The 16,960-nt window shown below is 41.4% G+C and overlaps 1 protein-coding gene across 4 annotated transcripts in view; it reads right to left on the reverse strand.

Moving 5' to 3' along the window:
- The window catches only part of ATP13A2 (ATPase cation transporting 13A2), a 249,877-nt gene that overhangs the window by 112,456 nt on the left and 120,461 nt on the right, over positions 1-16,960 (reverse strand). For all 4 annotated transcript variants that reach the window (XM_068107317.2, XM_068107318.2, XM_068107316.2 and 1 more), the window contains 8 exons: positions 13,823-13,933; positions 12,577-12,623; positions 12,152-12,340; positions 10,268-10,507; positions 9,751-9,810; positions 8,603-8,750; positions 6,216-6,333; positions 5,813-5,937 (listed from right to left, as the gene is read on the reverse strand). In XM_068107317.2, the coding sequence (XP_067963418.2) occupies positions 5,813-5,937; positions 6,216-6,333; positions 8,603-8,750; positions 9,751-9,810; positions 10,268-10,507; positions 12,152-12,340; positions 12,577-12,623; positions 13,823-13,933 (1,038 nt within the window). The remainder of the gene's footprint in view (positions 1-5,812; positions 5,938-6,215; positions 6,334-8,602; positions 8,751-9,750; positions 9,811-10,267; positions 10,508-12,151; positions 12,341-12,576; positions 12,624-13,822; positions 13,934-16,960) is intronic.

The raw sequence follows: 16,960 nt of genomic DNA on the forward strand, positions 1-16,960 counted from the left end.
CGTGAACATCCCTTATAAACCATGAACACCCCTTATAAACCGGGAACATCCCTTATAAACCGTGAACACCCCTTATAAACCGTGAACATCCCTCATAAACTGTGAACAATGTGAACATTATAAACTGTGAACAAAAACTGCCTCACACCTAGCTCGTCTTCACGCTGTTGAAACCAAAGCGTTCAGAATCATTGGAATTTCCCGCGATGAAGCTATCTCCGAGGGCCTTTCACTTACTCACTGCAGGCAGGTTGGTGGTCTTTCTGTCTTCTACCGACTCCTCTCTGGCCTTGCTCCCCCAGCTCTCTCTGGGCTCTGTCCCCCAAATATTCCTACAGGTCGCACAAGATCTGCGTGCAACCCTCTTATGGTTAAACTGCCAAAATCAAGACTCTCTGCTCACCTTCACTCTTTCATTCCTCTTTTCTCCCGCCTCTGGAACAAACTCCATCACTCTCTTCAATCCCACTCCTCCCTCCAGGTCTTTAAAACAGCTGTTCACCACCATCTCTTATCTTCCCCCATCCAAAACCTTGATTTTTTCTACCCCGGCTAATTTCACCCCAAATCCACTTTTTTGAAATACCAACTTCTTTCCTGGAAGTCCTTGGTGCCCTTGTGTTTTATCCTTCTCCCACCCCCCGCTCCCTTCCCACGCCTCCTCCCCCCAAGCCCTCTCCCTCCCACACATCTCCCAATGTCCCTGCTCTCAAATGTTGTGTTTGTGTGCTTCCCCTTCTCTCCCCATCTTGTCTACCGCTCCCTCTTTTATATATATATTTTGTTTGTCTGTTTGACAAACAGACAAACTGTTTGTTTTTGTCTGTTTGTTTGTCTGTTTTGTTTGTCTGTTTTTGTTTGTCTGTCTGATTTTTTTTTTGTGATAAATGTTAAATGATATAAATGATAAATGATAAATGTTATAAACCGTGAACACCCTTATAAACTGTGAACACCCCTTATAAACCGTGAACACCCCTTATAAACCGTGAACACCCCTTATAAACCGTGAAAATCCCTTATAAACTGTGAACACCCCTTATAAACTGTGAACACCCCTTATAAACCATGAACACCCCTCATAAACCGTGAACACCCCTTATGAACCATGAACACCCCTTATGAACCATGAACACCCCTTATAAACCGTGAACACCCCTTATGAACCACGAACACCCATTATGAACTGTGAACACCTATTATAAACCGTGGACACCTATTATGAACCATGAACACCTATTATAAACCGTGAACACCTATTATAAACTGTGAACACCCCTTATGAACCATGAACACCCCTTATAAATCAGTAACCAGACTAAGCCGATAGGTCCATCGGAACAGTCCGGAGATTAACCTTCTGCCGACTCCTGCCCTCAGAGGGCGCAGCAAGTTTTGCACAAGTGCTGCTTAGTGGCGGGTCTTTGGAAGTGCAAACAAGGTGATTTGTGTTCTTCTGTTCAAACTTCAAATATATAATTTGATTGAAACAAGACCGGAAGTCTAACAGCGGCGTAGCCGGGCTTGTAAAATATTGTAATTGTAAACCACAAACACATATTATTAGCTTTTTAAACAGTCGCCAATGCTGTTTATAACATTAAACAAAGAAATTTAGAGGAATCCGGACATCCGTGAGGTAAGTTTTACTTACAGAACTGAGCGAAGATCTACTGTAATCTATATACCCCACAAGGCATTTTTCGTAGCTGCATTTTGAAAACCACCAATTAAGGTTTAGTTTTGAAAACCACCAATTAAGGTTTAGTTTTGAAAACCACCAATTAAGGTTTAGTTTTGAAAACCACCAATTAAGGTTTAGTTTTGAAACCCACCAATTAAGGTTTTGTTTTGAAAACCACCAAATAAGGTTTCGTTTTGAAACCCACCAATTAAGGTTTAGTTTTGAAACCCACCAATTAAGGTTTAGTTTTGAAACCCACCAATTAAGGTTTTGTTTTGAAACCCACCAATTAAGGTTTTGTTTTGAAAACCACCAAATAAGGTTTAGTTTTGAAACCCACCAATTAAGGTTTCGTTTTGAAACCCACCAATTAAGGTTTTGTTTTGAAACCCACCAATTAAGGTTTAGTTTTGAAACCCACCAATTAAGGTTTAGTTTTGAAACCCACCAATTAAGGTTTAGTTTTGAAACCCACCAATTAAGGTTTTGTTTTGAAAACCACCAAATAAGGTTTAGTTTTGAAACCCACCAATTAAGGTTTCGTTTTGAAACCCACCAATTAAGGTTTAGTTTTGAAACCCACCAATTAAGGTTTAGTTTTGAAACCCACCAATTAAGGTTTTGTTTTGAAACCCACCAATTAAGGTTTTGTTTTGAAACCCACCAAATAAGGTTTAGTTTTGAAAACCACCAATTAAGGTTTCGTTTTGAAACCCACCAATTAAGGTTTCGTTTTGAAACCCACCAATTAAGGTTTAGTTTTGAAACCCACCAATTAAGGTTTAGTTTTGAAACCCACCAATTAAGGTTTTGTTTTGAAACCCACCAATTAAGGTTTTGTTTTGAAACCCACCAAATAAGGTTTAGTTTTGAAAACCACCAATTAAGGTTTCGTTTTGAAACCCACCAATTAAGGTTTTGTTTTTAAAACCACCAATTAAGGTTTAGTTTTGAAACCCACCAATTAAGGTTTTGTTTTGAAACCCACCAATTAAGGTTTTGTTTTGAAAACCACCAATTAAGGTTTAGTTTTGAAAACCACCAATTAAGGTTTAGTTTTGAAAACCACCAATTAAGGTTTAGTTTTGAAACCCACCAATTAAGGTTTAGTTTTGAAAACCACCAATTAAGGTTTAGTTTTGAAAACCACCAATTAAGGTTTAGTTTTGAAAACCACCAATTACGGTTTAGTTTTGAAAACCACCAATTACGGTTTAGTTTTGAAACCCACCAATTAAGGTTTTGTTTTTAAAACCACCAATTAAGGTTTAGTTTTGAAACCCACCAATTAAGGTTTAGTTTTGAAACCCACCAATTAAGGTTTTGTTTTGAAAACCACTAATTAAGGTTTAGTTTTGAAACCCACCAATTAAGGTTTAGTTTTGAAACCCACCAATTAAGGTTTAGTTTTGAAACCCACCAATTAAGGTTTAGTTTTGAAACCCACCAATTAAGGTTTAGTTTTGAAAACCACCAATGAAACCCAATTTTCCTGCTGTGTAACATGAAACTGAGAGGGAGGAAGACCGGGTTGTGCTCATTTACCAAGCAGCTAGCTAGCGCTTGCCAAGCCAGCTGTTCCTTGAGGGTTTTGAATGGAGTGCTTGCTCGAATGCTTAAACCATTTGGCGATCTCTCCACAAGAAACTTGGTAAATTAACACACACCCAATGTTCTTGAGACCCGTCGACTGTAATCTATATACCCCAAAGAGGAGTGACCCTTCCTGCCACACCCATAGTGAGCAGGTGTACCAGTAAATTAAAATGTTGGTCAGTGGAGTCCACCGTCATAATGACATCATAGATGTAATGACGTAATGTGACGGGTGGACACAAAACTGCCGCTACTTTAATATATAGAAGATATATTTTAACCTCCAGTAACTTTGCAGTCACTACAAAGGGATTAGTGTTACGATTACATTTACGATAATATTAACGTTACGTTATCATGATTCTGAAAATGATATTACTAAAAATAACCCGAGGCTAATTCCTTACTTCCACGTTATTTGTACCGTACAGCGCTTATCATTGATTAATGAACCATACACCACTTCAATGTAGAAACTTTGCAATAATGACAAAGGGATTGCAGTGTTACGATAATCTTTGTTATATTAGTAGTATTAACACTATTATTATTATTATTATTATTATTATTATAACGAAAACAACGCTACTGTATTAAGAAACGTGGACTAATTTGTCCAAAGTGGCCTGAAGGTGAACCATGAAGGCATGAAGCCTAAGGCCTATATGTAGCTACTGTGTCGTTGGAAGATCCGTAACGCCGATGCTTTTGATATTTGATGGTCATTTTAACAATCGGTTTGTTTGTCTTTCACACTGAATGAAAAACGTAAAAGTAGAGCATGCCGATTGTGATGTATGACAGGTACGTCTATATGTTCGGCCTGAACGAAATTGGAATCAAAATGTCAGAATGTGGAGTCAGCCGTTGTATGCCGTAATGACATCAGACGTAATCACATCACCCTGTCATGTGACCAGATCCTCAGCTCTGATTGGTATACGTTTGAGGGGACATACATACATACGGATGGACAAACACTGTTCCAGACTGCTTTGCCCTATGGGCTACGCTGCAAAAAAAATAAAGGTTTTAAAGGATGTAGAAAAAAAAACATTGAATCAGAAGTTTACCGTCTTTAACACCACCTAATTGGCCACCGAAGGTGCACGGAGGTTATGTTTTCACCCCTGTTTGTCAGTCTGTTTGTTTGTTTGTGAACAGGACATCTCAAAAAGTTATGGACAGATTTGGACGAAACTTGGTGGACATGTTGGGATGTGACCAGGACGAATTGATTTGATATTGGTGAACATTGGGACATTGGGATCCGGCTTATCAGTGGATACAAAATGTAAATTGTTCAGCCTGGCGGATGTATGCGCTCTACCTACTGTCGTTCAGGTTAGTGTCTGTTGTTTGTGTCCTTTATGACATTCCTAAAACTGGTTGGAATCATTTAAATTGTGTTTCTCTATCAGACAGACAGACTGAAGCCATCGCTGTACCGCACGGTGGGCTTGCGAGCTCGGGACGCAATTCCATACAATTTGCAAAATTCAGAACTAAAGTACTGCCAAACTTCAGGTTTGTGTTCCAATCCACAATCCGATTCGTGTTCTAGTGTTTGAAATATAAAGATAAATTCAAATTAAGTAGTTCCTCAATCATGGACTGGTAGACAGCATAGATGGCAAGTATTCCGCATTTGAAGGGGTTCGCCCGTTTTGTTTCTTAAAACTCACAGACCCGTTTTCATATCGTCCTGTTTTGGATGGAAATTATGATCAACTAGCAAGGTATCCGTGATATGCACGGGTGGGAGGCCAAAGGCAAACAGCCAATGCGGAAACGGTGAATGCTAAACAATGGAACCAATAAATTCCACATTTCTGTGCCTTTTCAGTCGAACACCAGATATGGACAGCTGATTTGTGAATGACTTGGGAAAAAATGGTGAATGGAAAACGATGAACCAATAAATTCCACATTCCTGTGCCACCTTCAGTTGTACGCCAGATATGGATAGAAGGTTCGTGAAGGACTTGCACAAAAAAGTACCCGTCTGAATGGTTCTATCCCCAGTGAATGGCGAATCTGCATATGGCGAAGCTGCATATGGCGAAGCTGCATATGGCGAATCCGCGAATGTTACGGAAAGTCTAAACCCTCATGTCACTTCCTCGTTCATTTAAACTCAATATCTCTATTTTCATTCCAAACAGCATCATTCCAATCATACATTAATATTATAACAAAATGCTGTGTTAAATCACAATTGTGCCGAGATATTATCAAACAAGCTCATTATCGTCATCTGTTCACTTCCGGATGCGGAGCATGTTCGTATCGAGTCAATTTCAAAATCATAATTTTATTGAGGAACTTATGAAACCTCCTACCTACCTTACAGCATCTGCTCAGACCCAAAAACGTTCCACAGAAGGGTTGGCCGGGCTAGTCCCAAAACTGAGGGAGTAGTTTGGGGACATATGGATTCTCCATCCCCTCCCCAATTCCCTATCCCAAACTCTCCCTCTCCTCTCCAAAACAGACAACATTCACTACAAGTGAGCAACATGGAGACCACACCAGTTATCATGATGGTTCGAGTCCCCGATGCCTTCAGCTGTGCGATGACCACCGAGGTCGTCTCCTTCAGGGGGTTCTGGAAGACCAATAAACCGAGCAGGTGTAGTTCGTGTTCCAATTCCGTTCTGCAAAACAAAACACAGGCCTTGCTATTCATGTGAATAAAAGTATTTCTCAGAGGAAGAACAAGTTAAAATGACTCACTTTTCCTCAATTCTGTTTCTTTTGTTATTAAAACTCAATGTACAGGTGGAATATACCTCAATCTAATCAGGAGTTTAGATGTTTCTTATTACGACTTCAAGTAAAAGTGTCAGCACATCCATCCGGCAAGTTCAGCTCACGGGATGGAAACACCACACCGCACTGTGTGCTTGCGAGCTCACCTTAGCTTGCAACTCACCGAGGGATAGAGTGCACCTGTTGCTCCGAGTCTTTGGTTAGTGCTTTTCCAGCTAGGCCCAACACTCGATAACCACTCTCCGTGTAACCTCTGAGCACGTCCACAAAGCATTGCGGCACTGTGGTATCGGAGATGGTGAGACACGGATGAACATGCAGGTAAACTCAAAACACAAACTTCATCTCATTGTGAGGCATTTATAAACATTGCAATGATGGCATTAAATTCCAAATCGTATTTTAAAAATGCTGCATTGGTGATCTTCTATTTATTAAATAGGCACAATGGAAAGAGGATAGTGTCAGATCACTTTTCATTTAAGTACTACTACCTTTCTATTGTAACAAGTTTAAGAAAACCAATTGGATTTTCAATACGTCGCCACCAATCTTGGGCACCACAAGTCACGGGAATAAGAAAGCTTTTAGTATATCAGTATATGTACAGTAATATTTCCTCCTTGTATGCATAAATTAATACTTCTTCTTATATATGTCTGCCAGCTTCTTCATCAGGTACGACAAGCTTGACATTAGAAATACTATCTGCGCACATGCGCAAGTCGCACACCACAAACACTTGGCAGTATCGATCATTGATTTTCCAAACCCGTGATGTTATTAGCTGTGTTATCCGTGTGCTGAATCTGCTCCAAATAAAGCGACCACTCTTCGGTTTTAAACTCTCCAATTCTACAAAATGTGTCCATGATTTCCAAAAAGAAAAAAGCTCAGGATCCGAGGCAAAACAGTTCACCCTCGTCGCCAGATTTTTCTTTTTCCCACAACTAGATGGGTGTCTTATAAAAGACAGGAGGACTCACACGTACACCAGAAATTCCACCACTACCAAAAGCGCTTTATTGCGCACATGTGCAGACCAATCACGGCAAACATTATTCATGTATGCACATTGCACATACACAGCATTGTGATGCATCACAGGAGTGTATTGTGGTTGAATTTTTTTCAATCCGATAAAAATAATTGTTATGGTTTTTAATTTAATATTAAAAATAAATTATTACAATAACAATTGTGGGAACAATTAAAAATAATATTACAATAGCAATACCCAAGAGAAAATGTCACTTCCTTCCATTGGAATCATTGTACAGTGGAAACTCTGAAATCCGAGTTCCTTGGGACCGAACAGTATTCGGATCACAGAATTCTTTCGGATTTTAGAATATGAAACTATATTATTTATTTATATATTAAATATTTTTTGGCACTCACTTGACTTTGGCTTGGCTTTTTTCATTCGCATCTGACACTGACTGTGGAAAAATATCCATACTTTTCAGAGGCCCCGTTGTGCATCCACTTTCTGCAGACACTTTCTCACCACTCGTTTTCACATATCGAATGCAATTGTTCAGCCTTTTCACACAAAAATGGCCCAGTATTAGGTACGCCTTCACTGCGACGTTGTTTAAACCACTCGTAAATAACCTTATCGAGGTCCTCCGATCTCGCTCCAATGCCCTTATTCGAATCACTATTAGGGTAAAACTTTATCAGCTTATCACGTTGACTTTTTAGATCATAAAGGGTGGTGCTACCAACACCAAAGCTCTCCTTCAGGTACCATATCGTATGTATGGCAACCCTGGAAAATTATCGTATGTTTGGCAACCCCGGCACTGCTGATGTGCGGAAGTTGTTGTTGTTTTTTCTCTCAAATTCGATTTTTGTTCGGATTTTGGAATTTCGGGTTTGAGAGTTTTCACTGTAATTGCTTCAGCCATTATTGTGCAAGGCCGGATGACATTTATCAACAATTCTGAGGATGAACAAATCGGCGATATTGCGATCTCTCAAATTGATACTTAGCGATGTATTTGGTGTCTTTTTCATTCTTGTTAGTTATGAAAACATTCGAGAATAAAATTTATTGATTTTAAAGGTTGATAACTTTCCTTTGTAGTCTATGCAGTAGTAGTTTTTAAGCAGTTTCATTTTGTACACATTTGAATGGACGGCCATTTTTTTCCATCCCTGCATACCATACTTGTATTGTACCACTATACTTGTACTAATACTTCCTCCCTATATACCTACACCAATACTTCTTCCCTGTAGACTTAGCCTAATACATCCGCTTTGTTCTTGGAAACAAATTTATACTTCGTTTGGACTTGGCTTTAATGATGAATGGAGGATGCCCTGACAGTGTGGCTTCAAATGATGGAAAATAAATTCCAGTAAATACTTCATACTGAGAAGAGTGAATGGTGGGGAACTGAGCGGCAACACATAGTGCGTATGTAGGATTCCGGGCTGGGATGGGTGAGGAGGGGGACTGCAATCGGGTGAATGTCAGACCCTTTCTCCTTACAAAAGAATAACACCAAATAAATATTACTGTAAAACGAGTTGTCCCACCAGTATCAGGCCTGCAGAAGGTGGACACCCTTTCTGGAGCACCTTTCATGAACACCTGCAGTAGGCCTGCCTGGACAGGAGATGAAACTATGACAGTCATGCGCTGAAGCTCTGGTGAGAATGGAAACTGTCGTAACACGTGCAACTCCTGGAATGGTGATGGAGGACCGGTGATGGTTATGGGAGGAGAACATGCAACACAAAGCGTTCATCACGTCATGAGATGCACAATAAAATGTCTCCAGGCCCAAATGGTTAGTCTGTTTAACTGGATTTAAAAGGAATTTTGGAACTTATTGGAGTTGCGTTTGAAAGCCACATCTATATATCCAAGAACCCGGAGCAAACCCGCAGAGGTTATGGAAATTAAATGACGTAAACATATATCCACACAGGTGTATTGGGGGTTACAATGAATGGAGTACAAACAACAACAACAGCCATTTTAAGGCCATTTTCCCTGCAAGAGCGGGGGTTAGCCTTGCGGTCCCCATGACAATCTTCTCCGTTTTGCCCTATTTTCTGCATCTCCCCTTGTTAACCCCCTTGCCCACATTTCTTCTTCGACCATCTTTAGCCAAGTCTTTCTCGGTCTTCCCCGTCCTCTACTTCCTTCTACATTCATTTCCATCACTCTTCTCAACCAGTCACTTTCATCCTTCCTCAACACATGACCAAACCATCTCAACCTGTTCCTCTTCACAGCATCAATCACAGGCTCTATTCCCATCATCTTTCGCAATTCATCATTTGTTTCCTCTCTCTCAACGACACTCCGCACATCCACCGAACCATTCGCATTTCCACCCTTTCCAGCCTTCGTTGCTGCTCTACGTTCATTACCCATGTCTCACTCCCATAAATCATAACACTTCTCACACATGCAGCATACACCTTTCCCTTCAGCTTCAATGAATGGAGTGTTGGGGTCAATTTCCACAAAACACATCATATGAATCAAAACAGGAATCACATGTCTGCCTTGAGGGACATAACGGGAACAATGATGCCCGACTCTTCCTATTGAAATCACCGACATTACAGGTATTTGGTTTGGATTAAAAACGCTTTTGTTTAACAAATCAGATCTATCTTTGAAACAAGAGGTCTATTCAAGGTTTCCAATGGAGGCCCTCATGGGTTCTTACCTGTTTTCCATCTTGGGACTTCATTATTGAGATGATATTTTCAGCTCCTTCATCCATCATCTAAATAAATCGACGAAACAGCGACGACAATAATGAGCAAAATAAAGAAGCATGTTCAAAACAATCCACAAAGTGATCACAAATAACAGTTAGTCTAGTGAGCGTTTCTGCATAAAGCCGGAAGCCATGATGCTGCAAACCCAAATCTGTAGATGACATTTGATCCTGGGTTTCCAGCATCCATGTGTTTGTCCATTCGTGATGCATGTGACTGATGTACAAGCTCCACCATGAGTCTTACATCACTGCAAGACTACAATAATAACAGGCCATGGAGTCCTTGTGCCTTATGGAGCCATTTGTCATGTTTTGTGTTCATTTGACAGGTTAAGAAACCTGAATATAAACTTGACAAAAGTAGAATAATCAATGAATAACTATTGCTCAGCATAAAATCCTTTTAGTATTCCCTTATGGGTAGTGCTTTGTCATTTTAGTGACAACCGATCCTTCTTACCCAGCGAGTGGCACGCAACATCTCCAGATCTAGAGGGTCACCTGCGAGGTTCCCATTCATCAGGAAGAGGTCATGGCAGGTTGCCATGGCCTCCTGCAGCATTGATGTAACTGGTCGCCTGACAGGTACCTCTTGATCCAAGGACATTCGTTTTTCCACAGGTACCAGTTCTGAAAGCTCGCCACCTTCTACTGGCACAACTCCACAAATCTCCAGGCCCTCAGATGTCAGCGTTCCTGTCTGTACACAGAATCCAAGTGAACTCTCAAGTCAAAGGTCCTAAAACATGATTTACAAAAGCCATTGTAAAATAAAAACATAAAGCAGAGCAAAATTCCAACTTCATCATTAATCAATCCTTGTCATCGCAATTCCTGTATCATCAGAACATGACAGTATTGCTGTGTTTATAATTCCGGGGTTACTCAAGTCCGCAGAGGGAAGTCTCTCTGCCTATCGCATCCAAGTCCAACTCCACACATGGCTTACTGACTTCCTCTACTCTCGTAACCACGTGTGGCTCTCAATGGAATCCTTTCATCTCCTCTCCCTGTCAAAGCTGGCGAGTACCCCAAGGCAGTGTTCTGGGCCCAGTCCTATTCCTCATCTTCATCAAAGATCTTTGTGACTGGAATTCCTCTTTATCTATTTGTTGATGACTCTGCACTCTGCCATGATATCCCTCATCCTTCAGACAGGCAGGCTGTGGCCTCTTCCCTCTCTTCTGACCTTTAAATGAATCACAAGATGGTCAAACCGAGTTGTTAGGGTTAGGGTTAGGGTTAGGGTTGTTAGGGTTAGGGTTGTTAGGGTTAGGGTTAGGGTTAGGGTTAGGGTTAGGGTTACTAACTTGGAATATGTCTTTTCATCCTGACAAATCTCACACTCTCTCCCGCTAGCTCTCTCTCCTAAATGGTAAACCCTCCCATCTACTTTCTTAACGATCCTCTTGAAGAAGTTCGGTCACTCAAACTACTCGGTCTCACTATCAGCTATGATCTTTCTTGGGTGAACCACATTTAAAAGTTGGCCGCAAATGGGCATCCTCCGTCATACAAAGTCCTTCCTTGGCACACCTGATCTCTAGTCCACCGACAAGGCCTTCATTCGCAACTTGATGGAGTACTGCTCGGCTGGCTCCCCTGCCTGACACCTTGCTGAGCTTGACACCATGGAAACATAGGCTTTCAAGATCATTGGAATTGCCCACGCTGAAGTTGAGTCTATAGGCCTATTACTTTCACATTGCAGATAGGCCGGTGGTCTCTCTGTCTTCTACCGCCTCCTTTCTGGTCTTTCCGTGCTTTGCCCCCCCTCCCCCCCCAAGTCTCTGCAGGGCTCACACGGTCCACCATCAATCCCGTTCTGGTGAAACTCCCAAAATCCAGGATCACTGCTCACCTCCACTCATTTGTTCTTCTTTTCTCCCTCCTGTGGAACCACCTTCCACATCCTCTTCAATCTCATTCTTCCTTCCTGGTCTTCAAGACAGCTGTTCACCGCCATTTCACATCATCCCCCCCCCCCCCCCCCCCATCAAAAACCATGATCTTTCTACCCCTGTTAAACCACTCCCAAACTCCCACAAATTTCCAGTTTTTTCTTCCTGAGAGTTTGCTTCTGTGTCCATCTTGTTCCCTCCTTGTGCCCTCCCCTATCCCTCACTCTTCCCCACATCCCTCATTTTTTAAAGTTTCCCTCTTTTTGTCCCTCAATAACCCCGCTGTTGCTTTGTTTCCCTCTTCTCTCTTTGCCGTTCCTTTTGTTCTGGGTTGTCCTCATCCGGTCTATGTTCGAGCTCCTCCACGAGTCTCAACTTTCTATAAATAAAAAAAATGTCTTCATCCGTCCTCAAACAGGTGTTTGCAGGGGCGTGGGGGGCACCTTGTCGAAGCAGCACATTTGGACACGACCAGCCAAGTTGATGCGTGGAAGACTGACGCAGTAGATGCCTTGCTTGTGGAGTCGAGCTTGCGCGTACACAGAGCCCACAGTGAGGGCGGCGGGGAGAGCTGGTGGAACTGCGATGGTCACGAGGTCCAGCATTTTCAGCACCAGTGTCCAGGGACCCTCCTGCACACATCCCGCATTGGTATTTAAAATCGTCTTTACGGTTTGCGATAAATGGGGTTTAACAGTCAACGCCAAATATCAAACAATATATATGAAAAAACAAAAACGTAATGACCTATTACTGTATTTAGTTTAAAAATAACAACATAGAAGGCTTAGGGATGTGTTCATGCAATTCCTTCATTCCTATATTCATCGAGGTATGTTTTAATCATTCGCATGAATGAAGAACTCACGTGGAAGCGGTTAAGCACCACGATCGCATAGATGTCTCCCAAAGCAGCTGTGGAAACATAACAATTATGTCATAACTAACCACACTTCATGGACAACCACCTCCACTACATGGGTATCAAGAACCCTTCATGGACAACCACCTCCACTACATGGGTATCAAGAACCCTTCATGGCAACGACCTCCACTACATGGGTATCAAGAACCCTTCGTGGCAACCACCTCCACTACATGGGTATCAAGAACCCTTCGTGGCAACCACCTCCACTACATGGGTATCAAGAACCCTTCATGGATAACCAGTGGGGAGGGTGACTGTGACACCCTGCAGGACTAACAACAACACCTGGCAAAGGGCGGATGAGCTCCCTTCAGGAGCTAACGGCCATCCAGTAAGAATATGGCGTCTCCTAAAAAACACAATCTGGTTGGACCGTCTTTTTTAGGTAGAAGGTTGTCGACAGCAACTGCCCAGGGTATTACTACCGTTCGGACTTTGGAGCGTTAAAGTGGTGCCCAGAACAATCGTACACTCTCCGTGTCAGAAGTGCTGGTCTTACTTTCTGTCTCACACAAACTATCACTCCAGGGCTAGCTTAAATCTCTTTCATACAAACAAACATCACACACTTTTCATCACACACTTTTCATCACACACTTTTCATCACACACTTTTCATCACACACTTTTCATCACACACTTTTCATCACACACTTTTCATCACACACTTTTCATCATACACTTTTCATCACACTTTTCATCACACACTTTTCATCACACTTTTCATCACACTTTTCATCACACACTTTTCATCACACACTTTTCATCACACACTTTTCATCATACACTTTTCATCACACACTTTTCATCACACACTTTTCATCACACACTTTTCATCATACACTTTTCATCATACACTTTTCATCATAAACTTTTCATCACACACTTTTCACTCCTCACCATTATATTCTCTCTTTTTCTATTTCTCTTTCCTCACATTTATCAATGTATGTTAGTATGATTTCAGGCCTGGCCTCGATGAGGACTACATAGTCCGTGGCTGCTGCCTTCAACATAAAAAAATAACAAAATTTAAAAAATATCGTGTTGTCCCTTTCAAGGGGTGTTCGAGCCTACGAGGTAACCACATGAGTAACAGGATGTAGCGGGTGAACGGGTCACACACCCAGAATACCTCTGGATACAAGACAAGATCGGACAAAATAAAAGCACAAGGACATTCTCACCCAGTGCGGCCAGAACAAGTACAAATTTCATGGCGTCTTGGTGGAATCGCAAGTTGGGCTGCCTTGGTCGTATCATGGAGCAAATGAGTTCTCCCTTGGTTGTACAGAAACCTGGAAAACACACGCACCTCGTTTTTTCATATCTGTTACTCACAATGCTATCACATGTACACACACCTCGTTTTTAGCTCACCTGGAACGAAGTTCAGGGGAGTTTATGCGATGGCGCGTTGTCCGTCCGTCAGTCCATCCGTCCGTAAACACTTGAAACTTCTTCTCCGAAACCGCTGATGGGATTGCGACCAAATTTGGCACAAATAATATTTGTTGTGTTGTGACTAAAGTTTGTTCACGGCATTTTAAAAAATCGAAGTCTAAGGGTGTGTACGGGGGGTCAAATTGGGTCCAGGTTTTACCCCCCAAAATAGGTATTTGCTTTCTTCTCAGAAACTACACACAATATTTCGATGAAACTTCACCACAACCTTAATCACCCATGATGTACCAATGTTTGTTCAAGGCATTACGTTATGTTTTCACCCCCATTTGTCTGTCTGTTTCTTTGTGAACAGAATATCTCAAAAAGTTGTGGTCAGATTCGGATGAAATTTGGTGGAGAGGTTGGGTATGTGACAAGGTTGAAAATATTACATTTTGTGAAGATCCGGATCCGAATCTGGGTCCGGGTCCGGATCTGGATCTGCCAAATTTTAAAGTGATTTTTCACAATTGAAAGATATGGCCAAAAACGATAATATAGCACAATATCTCAAAAAATTGTGGACCGATTCTGACGAAACTTGGTGGACAAGTTGTGTGTGTGACAAGGAAAGACTGATTCAATTTTGGTGAAGATCCGAATCCGAATCCGGTCCGAGAATTTTTTAAATTCTGTTCGTGCTTCTTCACCAATGAGAGTTAGGGCCAAAAACGATAATATAGCACAATATCTCAAACGTTTGTGGATCGATTCGGAGGAAACTTGGTGGACAAGGTGTGTGTGTGATAAGGAAGATCTGATTCAATTTTGGTGAAGATCCGAATCCGAATCCGGTCGGAGAATTTTTAAAATTTTTAGTGATTCTTCATCATTGATATGGCCAAAAACGATGATATAGCACAATATCTCAAAATTTTGTGGACCGATTCGGAGGAAACTTGGTGGACAAGTTGCGTGTGTGATAAGGAAGAACTGATTCAATTTTGGTGAAGATCCGAATTCACATCCGTTCCGAGAACTTTTTAATTTTTAAGTGATTCTTCATCATTGATATGGCCAAAAACGATAATATAGCACTATATCTAAAATGTTGTGGACCAATTCGGAGGAAACCTTTTGGACAAGTTGTGTGTGTGATAAGGAAGAACTGATTCAATTTTGGTGAAGATCCGAATCCGAATCGGGGTCCGAGACTTCAAAAAATTTTAAAGTGATTCTTCATCATTGATATGGCCAAAAACGATAATATAGCACAATATCTCAAAAATTTGTGGACCGATTCGGAGGAAACTTGGTGGACAAGTTGTGTGTGTGACAAGGAAGAACTGATTCAATTTTGGTGAAGATCCGAATCCGAATCCGGTCCGAGAATTTTTTCAATTTTTAAGTGATTCTTCGTCATTGATATGGCCAAAACGATAATATAGCACAACAAGTCAGGAGACGACGATGGTTCACGAGCGAGCGGTATTCAATGACAAAGGACGGACTATAACCGAAACAGGCCCAGACAGGCCAGGCCCGGAAATGTCAAAACGAAAGTTACTGACCTTGAAATGAGATAGAAAATAATGTATAATCTATCTATAATCAGTTATGAGGTTAGTTAGCTACACAATACAGAAAATTCGGTTAGATTCCGACAACTTTGAAACTTTGACCTTTGTGACCTTCAAAGGTCAAAGGTCGAAGATTCTGAAATTTGTTGGAAAACTTGTATTTCATGATGTATGTGATAATATAAGATCATGTACGACATTTCACCCTATCGGGAAGCGAACAATGTAATAAAACCATCAAAAATCGACTTTTCTAAATTTCGTGACCTTGTGACCTTGACCTTGGGGCGAAAATGAAAAATCGAGCTCCGTGGGGCTAGACACATGACATTTGCCTAACCAAATACCGAAACTCCTGTCAGATTCCACCAACTCCCTCGGAGAAGATGTAGCTTGAACTCGATTACCCCCTAAATAGACATCTTTTTCGGGCGTGGCTCCGCCCACAATGGGCGCAATACGCCGACTCTAGGCAGGACACAACTAGATCATGATATCAACCTCCCACCCAAGTTTCATCAAGATCAGATGATATCATCGGGTAGTTATGCTGCGGACAGACAGACAGACAGACACACAACCATGACGAATATCGTGGTCACTCTGTTTGATCTCATGAACCAATATCTCAAACAATTGAGGACCGATTCAGAGGAAACTTGGTGGACAAGTTGTGAGTGTGACAAGGAATTAATTGATTCAATTTTGGTGAAGATCCGAATCCGAATCCGGTCGGAGAATTTTTTAATTCTGTAAGTGCTTCTTCACCAATGAGAGTTAGGGCCAAAAACGATAATATAGCACAATATCTCAAAAAGTTGTGGACAAATCATGACAAAACTTGGTGGATAAGTTGCTAAGTGACAAGAAAAAAGCGATTCGATTTTGGTTCAAGTCGAATCCAGATCCGATCTTTCAGTGTCCGACCTAACAAAACATAAACTGTTCACCTGGTGAAGGTATGCTCTCTACCGAATGCTGTTCTAGTTGAGCTGTGTTTCGCTTTTTAACATCGCTGGAGTAGTTTTGTTTCATCCTTGAGACAGGTGTTCTGATTTTAAAAACCGCAACGTTCCGCCATGATCACGGGTTGGTCCATTTACTAATGAGGGGTGTTTTGTGATTGTGCAATATATTGTTATGTTTGTGGGGGTATGTGATGAAATACCATAGTGGAGACAGGATTGTATAGGTATAGCATGTACCGTGGATCCGTAGGAGACATCTCAATGTATTTAAGTAGGGAAACTGTGAGCTTAAGATCGTTTACGTGTCACCACACGGGGGGTGGTGTTGTGTTAACTAGGTAGGGTCAAAGGCTCGTTTGCCCCAGTCTGTGCTTGCTCCCTGTGGTTTTTC

Source organism: Myxine glutinosa, chromosome 2 (assembly GCF_964187855.1).
Source record: "Myxine glutinosa chromosome 2, kmMyxGlut1.1, whole genome shotgun sequence".
Lineage (NCBI taxonomy): Eukaryota > Metazoa > Chordata > Myxini > Myxiniformes > Myxinidae > Myxine > Myxine glutinosa.